The 14,563-nt window shown below is 30.7% G+C and overlaps 1 protein-coding gene across 1 annotated transcript in view; it reads right to left on the reverse strand.

Annotated features, from left to right (window-relative positions):
* Positions 1-6,427: 6,427 nt before the first annotated feature.
* LOC106683556 (U2 snRNP-associated SURP motif-containing protein) overlaps positions 6,428-14,563 on the reverse strand; it is a gene marked incomplete in the record, with an annotated part of 25,984 nt that continues 17,848 nt past the window's right edge. The window contains 7 exon segments of the mRNA XM_067048439.1: positions 6,428-7,169; positions 8,057-8,122; positions 8,484-8,584; positions 8,964-9,123; positions 11,581-11,854; positions 13,118-13,277; positions 13,540-13,723. Coding sequence (XP_066904540.1) covers positions 6,995-7,169; positions 8,057-8,122; positions 8,484-8,584; positions 8,964-9,123; positions 11,581-11,854; positions 13,118-13,277; positions 13,540-13,723 — 1,120 coding nt within the window.

Consider the following 14,563-nt stretch of genomic DNA (forward strand, 5'->3'; position numbering starts at 1 on the left):
GCTGCATTTTTATGAGATGGCTCATTTTGTATATTTCTTTCCAATCCTTTATTTTATTATATTTAATTAGTATAATAATATATATATAAGTGTACTTATCTATATAATAAAGTGTTGTCGATATTGGAGGTCCTTCCCTGTATATAGCCCCATTTCTAGGGTAATCCTATAGAAACTTTATGGTTAAGTATTGCGGGTGCTGTTCAATTCCAGATCAATTTCAACATTATATCAATAGAAAAATTTTTATTAGACTTTTAATCATCATGAAAATAGCTTTACAATTTGGGCTTTTAATAAATAATAGATTAAAGGTCAAATAAATATATACTATTTTCTGAGAGAGTGCTCATTTTCATTACAAATAATAACAACTGGCCACATCAAAAAACAATAATTAATAGTAATCTCACTAATCTTACACATCATGTTAACAATTAAAGTATATAAAGTATACGAATTAGATGACAGAAAAACAAACAAATGAACAGAATAAAGAAAATACCCCCTTCCTACAAAAAACAAAATAAAACGCCATAAACACATCCGTACGTACATTAGTACTTATACTATCATATTTAAATAAACTGTCATATTCCAAATATGTAATTTTTTTTTTTAAATCAAGTTCATGGAAACTAGCCTTGAGCCCCATTTAAATATTATACCAGTCACCCTTGACTTTAAAAATAATGTTTGAATTGTGAGTTTTACGACTTTTCATGCGTTTCGATTTTTTTCCCAATATTAATTGGTACTCTTGTACGATGGACACGAAATAATCTAAATAAATACTGAAACTTACTTTTTGCCAATATTTTCCCAATTTTTAGTTAAAGTTACACCAACTTAACTGAACGCAATAATTCGAGGAACAATATTCAGCGATTTCTCACTAGATCTTTATTACCTGCGCTTTTAAAGTAACTGCTTCATTTCGAAATTTAAATTTCCAGTTTAATTAAAAATCTTGAATAAAAATTAACTCAGATTATTGTATCCGCAAGCTAAGTTTGCTTCGCTTCTTAATTTTTCAATATTCTATTTTCAGATCTATATAAAAGCTGTGGGAAGACGAATGTATAGAATTAGATCAAACAAATCAATATTATATCGTAACAAACCTACGTTTACTTTACTTTACATCAGTCTAATTAGTGAGTGTAAGTTATAAATTTTAAATTCGGGTAAAATCATAAATTACTTTTTCTAAAACATCGAAATAATCGATACAAAACAAGTAAACAGTAATCGATGTTGTCGACAAGTTACTGATATTTCCCCCTTATTTACTACCAAAGGAATTAAGATACTTTTTAATAAACCATACTTTTTTATAAACCATACCATTTATAATACGCCATACTTTTTCATAAAAAAAAATTAAGGACAGATGAAACCTTCAGGATGAGAAAGAAGAAATGATAGCCGTGTACAAATGCAAAGAACTCATAATTGTAATTTTTTTTCTTTTGCTATTGAAAACTCATTTAATATGTTTGAGATATTTACGTACGAAAAAAAATTAAATAATTTAAAATTTAACACCCTCTATCATTATATTATTTAGAACAATCCATTTTATCCGGTCGTATTTAACTTATTTTCCACTATGCCACATACTCACATTTTAAGTAAAGGTACTTTTTTGAAAAAAAAGAAAATACTGGCGAAATTAAACCAAAATTTTCCAGAACTTGAAAGAACTCACAATTAGTTCGATTCAAATTCTGATGTAAATGTTGTATAAACGATAACAGAATCAGAACATAATTACCTAAGATTATGCAGTTCAGATTAAAAGATATTTAATCAAAATTTGAAATGTAAGCTTGTATATAAAAAAGAATTTAGTGGTTATTGATATGAACTTAATCTTACCTGGATAACTTATGGTAAGAATGCTGCTAAACAATAAAACTACACAAACTACAGTTATTAACACGATTTGAATCATTTGCTTCTGAATACCAACACTCAATGCAAAAGATAGGCTGTACATCAGTGTTACCAAGTCCTCTCTAAAATTAACAAAATTGTAAAATGTTCTTACTACTTTTTTTTTGTATAATGTAGATTATTTCCTGATTACTATGTCAAACACATTAAAATATCAAAAGGCAATACAAGGACATTTTGTATAATTCTATAATATACAGTATTATTTACAGTTCTATATTTGTATCTCATAACTAAATGGGAGGTCAGAAAAAAAAATATTTAGAAAGAATCTTAACATTTGTTCAACTTAAAGCAATAAAACATTTTTTATTTTGGAGTTAAAAAAGTTTTAAAAAAGACTCCGTATTTTGCGAGGGGGTACGGCGCCTCATTTTCGCCCCTGCCTACTTATGCCTCTGACAATATTTGCTACAGTAATTTTTTTTATTTATTCTTGTGCTGAAGTAAAAGAATATTTCTTTTGTCATTGCGGGATTACCAATCCATTATTAGCGAATCTAATCAATCAACCTTTAGAGAATCAATGTTTCCGCTTTTCCTTGCGTGATGGGTCATCTCTAGCCAATCCTCACTAGGACATGTTCCCATAAATATTTTATATATAATCAGTAACCGGACAAACAATTTCTCAAAGTATTTTATTTCCCAGACAAGAAACAAAAATTCTTTGTATATAATAATAGTAGAGTTAACTAAACGGAAGGCTCCATAAGAGACTACAACCTCTGAGAAAGGAGTGTAAGCTGATTCCAGGAGCATGCCAGGGGATAAGGAGCCAATCACCTGCAGTCTCAGTTTACATTACAATAGTAGAAATTTTTATTAACATCGCATAAACCTGAGCTCCGAGGTCGTGATCAAAACCACTCTTTTTTAGCTTTACTTTCCTCTTGAAGGAGAGTTGAGTATGCCACTCCTGTGACTATGGTCAATTACGAGGGTGGTCTGAAAAGTTTCCGACCTAACAAAGATACAAGACATTTTTTCAGAATTTCGTAAAAAACAAAGACATACACTAGACTGAATGCGATGAACTCGCTGAAGCACTCACCTTTTTTCTCTGCGAAATAATTGTTCACGAAGGCCTCTTTATTTGATGAAAATCTCTGTCCTCCAAGCGCATTTTTTTTAAGATGAGGAAACAAAAAGAGGTCGCTGGGGGATAGATCTGCTGAGTAAGGCGGATGGTCAAGCAGTTCAAATCGTAATTCGTGGATTTTCTTTTTCTGCAAATGTGGCCGTTTTTGTTTGCAGTCCACTGTTTGGACTGTATTTTGGTTTCGGGCGTATAATGGTGTATCCAAGTTTCATCTACAGTAATTAATCGGCGCCAAAACTAGGATTTATCGCGCCAACAGAGCGTTGAAAATGTTCATTCGAACACATTATTGGTCTAACGTGAGCAAACGCGGCACGCAACGAGCGGACAGCTTTCTCATATCTAGGTGTTGATTTAATATGTAACAAACACGTTATTTTTACATGTTTTTAACCTCTGCTATCTCTCTCACTTTAATTCGGCGGTCGTCTAGTACCATTTGGTGAACTTTGGCGATAGTTTCGTCAGTAGTTGTAGTTTTTGGACATCCAGAACGTCCATCGTCTTCCAAGCTCTAACGGCACGGCCACGTTTAAATTCAGTTGCCTAAAATTTCACCGTGGTAAATGATGATGCAGAGTCCACATACACAGAATCCAACTCATCTTCGACTTGCGTAGGCATATTGCCTTTCAAAAACAAATATTTAATAACAGCTCGATACTAGATTTTGTCCATCTTCACGTTGCGGTCGGAAACGTTTCAGACCACCTTCGTAATGATGGCTTAGTTAAAAAAGGGTAAATTTTTGTTATTTACAGAGCAAATTGAAGTTTTTTTTTATGGCGAAACACATGTATCACACAGAACAGCTTAGCGCCTTCAGCACTAACCCTTTTTTTCTTTGGCCCAAAATTTATTTGGAAGTACAATTCAGCCCACACCAAAGAACCATCGGTAATTGGGGAGTAGAATTAAGGAGCAAGAAGATTTAAGTTTTATTACGGAGTTCATTATGAAAAGGATAGCCTATTCTAACATGTTTTATTCATCCCCCACCACTCAAGGTTGATGGGCACATGTCCTAACTATCCCAAAAATTTCTTTGACCTCTTCATTTTACAATAAAAATGGTTCCATTGCATCAAACAGGTAAAGGCTCCTCAGTGTAACAAAAACAAGCTCCTTTAAACAAGATTATTTTCCAAGTGTTATTGGGATGGGATTGCCAACCAAACTTCAAAACTGCTATCATATACTCATAAAAGTGATTCAGAGAATTAAAACAAATTAGCTGATCTGATATTCTTAAAAACAGTTCAAGTTACAGTAGAATTATAAATATTATAATTTCGATATTTTTCAACTCAAACAGCCTTGATGAAGTTCTACAAAGTGGGGCGAAACAAATAGTTGTTAACTGTTTTTGTTCCTTTTTGACCAGACGCCCTTCCATCTTGTTCATAGTTTAAAAAATATAGACTTTTTATTAATCACGTTAAAATTAATTTCAGAATTACACTCAGTCTATTTACATTTTTTTTTAATCAAATAATTGGTAATTTAATTAGGAAGATAAAAAAGGTGGGTGTAATAATTGAATGGGTTTGAAGGAATACTCAACATAAATTTAGATTTACATTTGAGGTTCAGGCACAAATAGATAGAGGAAATTAGTAAATAATAGATGATATACATTAAATACAAAATTATAGCTTACCGATTGGTACATCCATCACTTCCAAAGAACTGCCTCCTTGAAAAATCCTTTGCTGTCCAAGCTACCTAATTTAGGAACTCCTTAGCCATAACATCCAACATTTTTAGATAAGATATGATACATTATAAATGCACTTTGATAAAACATCTTTAACAGAAATATTAAGCAAACGTTTTTGTCTCCTACCAGCTGACTAATTTTTTTCTCTTAGTTCCAAATAAAATAAAATTGAAAGATAATTTCTCTTAGAAAATAATAAATAACATAAATCATTTGAGCTGAAGTCAAATCCTTAATTTCAAAAAAATAAGAATTCAACAAAGTTTCACAATACTACTTATTTTGAAATAAAAATTCAGAATTTTCAGTAGAACAAGATTAAGTCTAAGAATCGGTCAAGTGTCTGATAAACATTTAACTTTTAAGTAATATCACAAATGAAAGTATGACTTACATCAACATTTAAATTTCTTGAGCTAATGTATAAGAATTTGAACATTTTTTGCAAGAGAATAGAAATTCTAAAAAATCAAATGCAATAATCCTGATAAATTTAAATTTTCAACTCACTGTTGTTGATGAATTCATGATATTAATTTAATTTATATAAAATTTCATTTGAAAATAGAGTAGACATTAAAAATAATTAAGGAGCAAGGTGGCTCAGTGAATAAGGTGCTATATTCCTGTTTCAAGTCTGGCTATGGCAGATAATTATTTTTTCTGTTAAATCAGTCGTGGGTCTACCCTGTGGATTCAGAGGCATACTCAGCCTCTTTACTGTGAGTACACTTTGAACAGGGAAAAAATCTGGTACTTAAAAAGAAAGAAAAGGCACAAAAATAACTAGGTTTGAGAAATCTTTATTCTACAATGATGACCTGTGAAATGACAAGTAAAGGATTCTAAACCTTTCACCAGTGAATGGTAAGCAAGTGCAGGTAATAAGGCAATTTATAAGAACCTCCAATCGTCATGTCCAGTAACATAGGCACAGGGTGACCCCAAGAAAACTGGAAAGAATAGGGACAAACTTTCTTAAAACAAAAAAAAAAAATAGTTTAGCTAGATAAATAAGTTAAATTTAAGGTTTTTACTCCTGGTTATAGACTAGAACTGTTTCCATAAGGATGAAGAAATATTAACAAAAATATAGAATGACACTCTTTTATGCTGTATTTACATGTTTTGTATAAAAAAAAAAAAAAAATAAATAAAGATGAAATATGTACAACATAACCATAAACAACAGCAAAGTATTTTTTTGAAGAAGCCTCTAATTATATTTTGGTTACAAATCATTTACATAATTTGTAAAAGCAAAATCTCAATTTGCTTTTTTTCCTGTCACAATTTTTTTTTCTCACTGGGCCACCTTTTAATCTGAAGGATAGATAATTTAAGATCGGTTAACAGTTGTACTCTAATTCCAAAAAATATGTTCATAATAACAAGTATTAATGATAAAAAACTAACAATCCCAAGAATTTCAACTTAAGTAGATGTGCAATCAGAATAACGAATGAATTGGGATATGTAGAAAAAATCAGCATTTGTAAATAGTGTCCATTTATCAATCTGATTAGAATTAACGTAACAAACCCATTTCATTTCCAAATAATGTTATTAATAAAAAACCTGATTCATGTTTAAATAGATTTCCAGTTATAGAATGGATTAATAATTAAGTAAACAAAAACAAAAAATGAAACAGAATAAGCTTTAATTTCACAATCCTATATACATATTTTCTCTCTTATCATAATTCAAATATACATTTTTTTTCTACCTATTTCAATCAAATGTTTGCACATATGCAAGTAATCTTAAGAAACAGGTACATAATCAACAAGTAACATTCAATTCTGTTTCGTCACAATCAGATGTAAATAGACGATAAAATAATTTACTAAAATGTCTATCAGAGATAAAAAAAAAAAAGAAAAAAAAAAAAGACCAATGGCAATTACAATCTTTGTACAAATGACTTTAATACATTTAATAAAATCAGGAATGAGTATTGGTCTCTATTGCCACAAACATCCCTCACATTATGTACATCTGGACAAACACAAGACTTTCCCACAATATATGCACGAAATCAATAATCTTGAGTCACTAATATCATTCATTACATAATTCATATGTACATAATTTAACAACTTACAAATAATACACAGGTCTCAGTACGCTGTAACACTTGGCGACACATATACATCAATATACTGTAATAGGAAAATAAAACGACTAAATGCTATTGGGAGCACTGGACCCTAGTGCCTATGCTTGTGTTTGTGCCTCGATGAGGAATGCCTTCTTTTGTGTGCTGGGGAAGAAGTGTCGGGGCTACGAGATCTCCGCCTTCGTGGTGGGCTGTCCTCTCTTCTGCGAGGAGAACGGGATCTTCTTCTTCTAGAAGACGAAGAGTAAGGAGACCTGCTTCTCGACCTGTAGACAAGGGGAAAAATAAAGAGATTGTATAATGTCTATATGTACCAGCAACAGAGATATCACATGCCTATATCCAAATGTCAACTTTGATATTGAGATTTTTAGTTATAATTATATTGAGTTATAGAGATATAGTTTACTATGACTATCCATAGGGCGTCTAAAAAAGTTTATAAGACAGGTTCTCTGTCTTTTCCTCCCTTAAATAAAATTATGGGATTTGTTAATTTAGAGTTTAAATTGCTTTTCTTCGTTTTTTAACATGCTTCTAAGCAAGAAATCGAAATTTTACATTTTACTTTAAGATATAAACTAAAAGAGTCAATTATGAAATCTGAAGGTTAGAGATAAAGTAAACATAAAGGTTAGAACACTTAAGATAATTTGTTTTTGTGTTCAAATATGCACCAAGTCGTGAGGTGACAAATTTAAAACAAAAAGTTGTTTGGGTCCTAATTTTAATAATTTTTTTTTATTCTTCAAGTTTTTATAACAATTTTGTTTAGCAATAAAATTTTTGGAAATTCCCTTCAGCCTGTAGACACTATGTATGTTTATGTAAACTACTGATTAGGACACACACCCTGATCAAAATATAAACTCTCCTATCGAGATTTTTAAATTAAATTAAATTAAAATAGTCAGAATATCTGATTGAAGTTTCTGGAATGAACAGAAAAATATTATTCAATAATTTATTTCAAAGCATTAAATCCAAAACATAGGTTTCATTGTTTACACAACTTCATTTTGATAACCTGAGTAAATGATTAACTAAAAGGTATTCATTTTTGAGCTGTCACAGTTTTGATTTATCTATAATAAAACAATACTATGATTTATGCATGATATGTACCACATTGAAATATAAGATGATGACATACCTGTAGTTTGATCTCTTGGAAGGTGGACTAGGAGTACTGCTTTTTGATCGCTTTGACCTCTTGTATCTGAACAAAAAAAAAAAGTTTCAACATCAATAAGCCTTGAATATTGTATTTCATAATAGAGCACGAGGTATTATCTCATTATACTAATAGTCAGACGAGCATAAATAGATCCAAGTAATGTGGTAAAATTGATAGGTTCAAGCAAGGCAGACCCAACAATTGTCAAAAAATACTTAATCAGAAGCTAAAAATTTCTTAGATATCTTTAGGTAGTAAATAGGAGAGTACAGTTAATGGAATATAATAACTGAGTATAATAATGATAATATTTTAATATATTATAAATGAGTAATATATATTATGTAATTTTATTAGATGATTTTTAATATATTATATAATTATTGATAATATATAATTATACCTGGAATCAGATGTAGAATCATCAGGTGATATACTACGACCTTTCACTTTATCAGCTGGTTTATTAGGAGTAATAGTTTCTTTGCTTTCAGCTTTCTCCGCCTGAAAATTAAAAACAATATTGTAAAAACACTGAGTAGATAGAAGACAGACAAGTGAGGGAGGTGGGAGTTTTAGCCATAGCACACCCTTCCCCCTTCTTTACCCACAGGTAAACTCATTTTAAATATACTATACATTTTACTTAATAAGCACAGGTTGTGAAAATACTCCTCAAACAATAAAAAAACATGAAAGCAAAAACAAATAATACAATCAAATTTAAGTTGAGCCAATTTAGAGATGAAAAAAAATCTCTAAAGACTCATAATTAAATACTTTATACTAACTAAATACACTATATCCAACATGTATAATTAAATAATATAAAATATACTATTGATATGCATTCATGGATAAGAAAAGATAATTAATCACCCACCTTGCGAAGAAGCTTCCTCCGATGATGCTCTATCTGATCCGGTATGGTCCAGCCAGCCTTAACCTGACGTTTCCCCGACTCTAACTCATCTTGATACTGCATCACTTTAACCTCAATCTCTCTCAGTCTAGCTCTCCTCGCTTCTTCTTGTCCATCTCGACTAAAATAACGACACAGATTAGGGAAAAAAAAAAAAAGGTAAAAATTCATCTTAATTTCCCATCAGGTCTACATAAAATAACGATTAAAATCTATGAGGCATAGAATTAAATTTGATTTAACTGACTTCAGAACAATTGCTTACACCTCAAAATAATGTAGTGCAGGAACTGTTAATGAAAAAAAAATTGGAAGATGGACTTGGTAGGGTTTTGAAATTCTATCACAGGCATCAATATGTAAAGATAAATAGTAGAATAGTGTTTAGCCTACTGGGATGATGAAAAAAATACATAGAATGGAATAGGATATTTTTTGTATCCAATAACTTATAAATGTCAAGTGATTGTTGGGCAATCATAAGTAATTAAAAATACTTATGATTGTGACACAATGGGTGCAAGATGGATACCACAGGGTATAAGAGAAAATTTTGAAACTAAAAGTTGTTTTTGTTATCTGCCTGCATCTGAACCAAATTTACGCCTCAGTAAGGAAAAAATTGTGAAATTCTTAATTTTTTTTTTTAATTTTATTTATTGATATTTCCAACTATACATAAAATACAAGTAAATTTGAAGTAAAATCATAATGGTATGGTCCAGACATGTTGAGAAACTACCCATTGGTAGCACTCTAAAAACATTTTTACGATATAAGGTATCGTGGCCATCTTCTTTTCAGATGCGTTGGAGGATTGTCAGGAATAAAAGAGGAAGCAAGATTAGAAACTAATGGGTTTGAGTGGTTAGGGAGTTAATAATGGAAGGATTAATATCTGGTTTGGGCTAGATTGGTTACATAAGGAACATTAAAGTCTTTATGGATGATTTTATTTGTGACAAAGTAAGGAGCATTAAGGATTATGGATTGTAAAAATTGGATACAAGAGGAATTCGAAGATTTAATGGAGCCCCAAATCTAAATTCTGAATGTCCAAATAGGTCTTATTATTTTCATTCTTCTAGGTCATTCAGATAGGTTTTATTATGTCTTTTATAATAAATTGGAAGTTTAGACCATTTGTCTGGTAAGTGCTGTAATAGTCGAAATTGACAAGCAATCTGCTGTCTTTTCAGTCTTGTGTGAGGATTCCAAGTTCGTCGTTTGTCCAACTGTAGTCCAAGGTAGCGGATCTGTTCTACAGGGGTAAGAGCAACATTATTAAAGTATACTGTAGATCAGTCGGCAGGTTTATGACGAAGAGTAAAGGTGATTTGATGGGATTTATTTTTATCCTCCAATTTCTGCACTATTCTTCAAGGGTTGTGATATGGGACTGGAGAGTTTGGGATGCAATCAAAGGGTTATTATTAACTGCAAACACACATGTGTTATCAGCATACGTGGTGAGGATAGTGTTAGGATTGGTTGAGATATCACCTGTATAAACTGTGTAGATGAAGGGACCAAAGATACTACCTTGAGGAACACCAGCAGACTGAGAATAGAGGGATAAATAGGAGCCATTGTGGTTTACTCGGAGTAATTTATCAGTGAGAAAGGAACAGATGATGAGAAAGTATGTGGGAGATAGGAATTTATAAAGCAGTCCCGGGTGCCAAACTCAATCAAAAACCTGTTCTACATCAAAAAAGACTCCTGAGCAGTACATTCTGTGCTCCAAAGAAGACGAAACAATGTCCACCACATGATATTACTGGATTGTGGAGTGGGATGTTCGCAATTCAAACTGGTGTTCAGGGATTATATGATTGGAATCTAGGATGGGGTATAGGCATTTAAAATGAGTTTTTCGAGGATTTTGCCCATGATCGGAAATGGTATATATAATATGATGGTAGGAGGATGAATATTCTGGCGGCTTTTGGAGTTTGGATATCATTTTGACTGTAGATAATTTCCATCCTCAATAATAATTATTGATAATTTCACAATTTATTAATTGTGGTCAGGCATGGGTGGATAAAAAAAAATGTAACCAAGAAATTGTCACTAGTACTACTTGGCATCTCAGCCATTCACAATTACAGTTATAGTGGTTCATCAAATAGTTATAATCACAAATTATTATTAATTGTAATTAAACTTATTTTTTCCCCACCAGTGCATGAAGTTAATAATACAACATACAATCTGGTAAGTTGTGATACTAAACAAAGCAAAAAATCTTTACATCATAAGAAAAAAAAATTAAACATGATTGCATAATTTTTTTTTTAATAACACTAATATAGTATTGTTGATTTATTCAAACTTGTGAGACAGCTTAAACCAAGTATTTATTTTCGTAAATAAATAATAGTAGTATTAAGTAGTATTTTACTTAATTTTAAAAGACAAATAAAATTAAATTATAGCAAACATATATATTACTGGTGACTAAGGAAATTCGGATGGTGAACAAATATTGCATTATAATTATAGAACTACCTATTTAAATAAAAATATTGGTCATGAGAACAAATAATTTTACCCCAAAGTCTCCAATACTAACCTACTGTCATTGGAGGCTGGTGATGGTTCTCTTGGAAGAGGTGGGGGAGGTTGAGATTCGTCGCCACTGCCTTGTTGGCTCGGTGGCATCGGTTCCCGCTGGACCTTGCTCTCCTCGAGCAGTTCCCATTTGGAAGTCGTCATCGCTTGCTCCTCAATCAGTTCTGGATCCACCTCCTCCCACCTTGATGGGACAAAGGCGCCTTCAGGTCTACGAGAAGGAGGTAGTCGTGGAAGCTCTTCTTCAAATGGTTTACCGTCCAAGTCATCATCCACTGAAATATATGTAAACATTTAGGAAAATATTCTTCAAAACAAATGAAACAAAAGATATTGATTCAAATACTTTGTTCAATCACAAGATTAATTGTATATAACGGTATAATGAATGTCAATTAATTTATTTTGACTAACTTTAAGTTTTAGCTACAATAAGGAAAAAAATAATACTTTACCAATAAATTTGATCAATCCCCATGTTATTTCAGCAATTACAATTAGCAGAAAATGTAATGTTTCAAAAACAGTTTAAAATTTGAGAATCACATATCGCACATGATCATGCTAACTGAACTTCAGAATTTTATTACTTCCAACTTTCATTGTAAATTTTTCCCAAGGATATCATTTATGAAATATAAAATCTTCAAGACAAGAAATATTCCAGGGAACAACAAAAGGTAATTCTGATTTTTCAATAGATTGTTTAAGTTTGGAATGACATGATAATCTAAATTTTCAACCTTGGCACATAACCAAAAAGCAATTTTATTTTATATGGCAACCTATATTTTTTATTTGTTTCTCATTTAGCTAAATATCTTATAGACTACTTACTAAAGACGAATGAATTTGTTAAAATGTGAACCCTAAGTGAGCTAAGTACATTCAATAGTTTCCAAGATACAGCTTAAAAATAATATTTTTTTTTCTCCATAAACTGAAAAATCATCACTCTTTAAAAACAAACTTTGTTAGTGCATCATGGAACTTCTATTTCAATTAATCAATGGTCAATAACAAAATTAATGTATATTTGATTGGTTAATAAGATGATGAGGTTAAAAGAACTAATGGTTGAACAAAATCTTCTAGATATCTATGGAATACAGTTCGAGTCATTCAATTACAAAAATAACTCAAATGATTTTTGTGTATGAGGGTTGGTGTATTTCAATATCCTCATCTAGATTTTCATTATATTCTTTCTTCAGCATCAACCTCCAATTTCTTCTGAAATCAATGGGACCTCTTCACCCTCAGTATTATAAACAAGGAGTGATTTGGTAACATATTCACAATATCTTACAAGAGGTCCCCTACTGGCGTGGTGCAGTTCTAGCTTGCACTTCGCTACTAAAAATTAAAACTATCCAATATTTTGGATTTATTTGTTATTTTTCTAATTTCATTTCCTGAATGAATGAAGAATGAAGGAAAAATACCCCGATAAATCAATACTTAGCTCCAACCTTTCATTCTTACATCATTACTCAATCAAGCATAATTTTTACAACATTTGATGATAATATACTTACTTGGAACTCCATCAATATCGTCATAGGCATTACCATAAGCTCCTTTCAGGAGGGCTACTCCATCAAGGGGGACACCATCCAAATCTGAATTCACTATGTCATCAGGCGGTGGAATATCTGGGCTGACGACTCTTTCTTCTTCCTCTTCGACTTCTTCAATCTAAATGAACAAATATAGTGAAAAGTTTTTAAAAATTTAATAAATTACAAAATATACACAAATATAATTAAGTAATACTAAATTCTTTCTGAGATAAAAGTTCATAAAATAATATTTTCTAATTTCCGTAAGCTTTAATTGCTCTTTTTTTTTTTTTTAAGATTAGAATAAATTTGTTGCAATATAAAAAATGCTACAAAAATTTATTTTAACTTAATCAATCAATTAATAAATATAAAGAAAAAAGTAACAGTAATAATACCTGCGCCCCTAAGAAAGTGGATTTAAGCCTGAGAAGAAAATCTCTTGGATAAACTGCCCAATCGTCCCAAGCTCTAAAAATTTGTAGAACTCGAAGTTTATAACTTTCAGCTTTCAATCGAGATTCTAATCCGATAAATGTCTGATGAGCTTGTTCAAAAATATCGACTAGTCTTGACTCTAAACTGGAATCACAAACAAAAATCAAGCATTAATATGAAATACAGAAAAAATTGTCCTTAATGAATAATGATATATAAATAACTGAATCATGGACTACTATAAGGTTCTATTTTATAATTTTTAATTACATTATTTTTTTCTATTTCATAACTTACATTAAACCATTACTTAAACAACAGGATGATTTATAATTACAGTTAAAGATAATATTGGTGAATATAAAGTAATAATGTTGCACGTTACACAAACGATATAAATAAAAGGAAAAATGGGTCGGTCAAGTACAATTTCAAAATTGTCACATACGACATTGTTCCTGTCCATGATACAAATAATTAAAAGCTAATTAATGAATTAAAATGTACTTTTTGATAAGATAAAAGCAGACTGAAGAATGCTTCATTTATTAAGCATTGCTGTCTAAATACATAAAGTTATTGTAATACACAGCATATTATCACCCACAGTAAATAAGTAAAACTATGTAATAATATAGACAAAACTAATAAATATTTAAAATCATATGGAACAGAAATTTCCAGCACAAAACACATCCTTATAACTAAAACTGTTAAGATTTACTGTGTCAAATGAAGTAATTAAGAAACAAGAAATACTTAACCAGCACACAGTGAACTTTGTCCAAATGAAGTAGAAGTAGGTAATTAAATTTATGAATTTTCAAAATAATAGTGTTTTCTAAGGGTTGTATATCTTCTATTTAACAACTTCTGAATTACATAGAATTAGAAAAATTTAAAAATCTTAAAACTCCTATTATACTTTATTTATTTATAAGATAACGTTTCAGACACATTTTGCATCCATTTTAAAACCTAATT

Source organism: Halyomorpha halys, unplaced genomic scaffold (assembly GCF_000696795.3).
Source record: "Halyomorpha halys isolate HHAL.00 unplaced genomic scaffold, Hhal_1.1 Scaffold494.1, whole genome shotgun sequence".
Taxonomy (NCBI): Eukaryota; Metazoa; Arthropoda; class Insecta; order Hemiptera; family Pentatomidae; genus Halyomorpha; species Halyomorpha halys.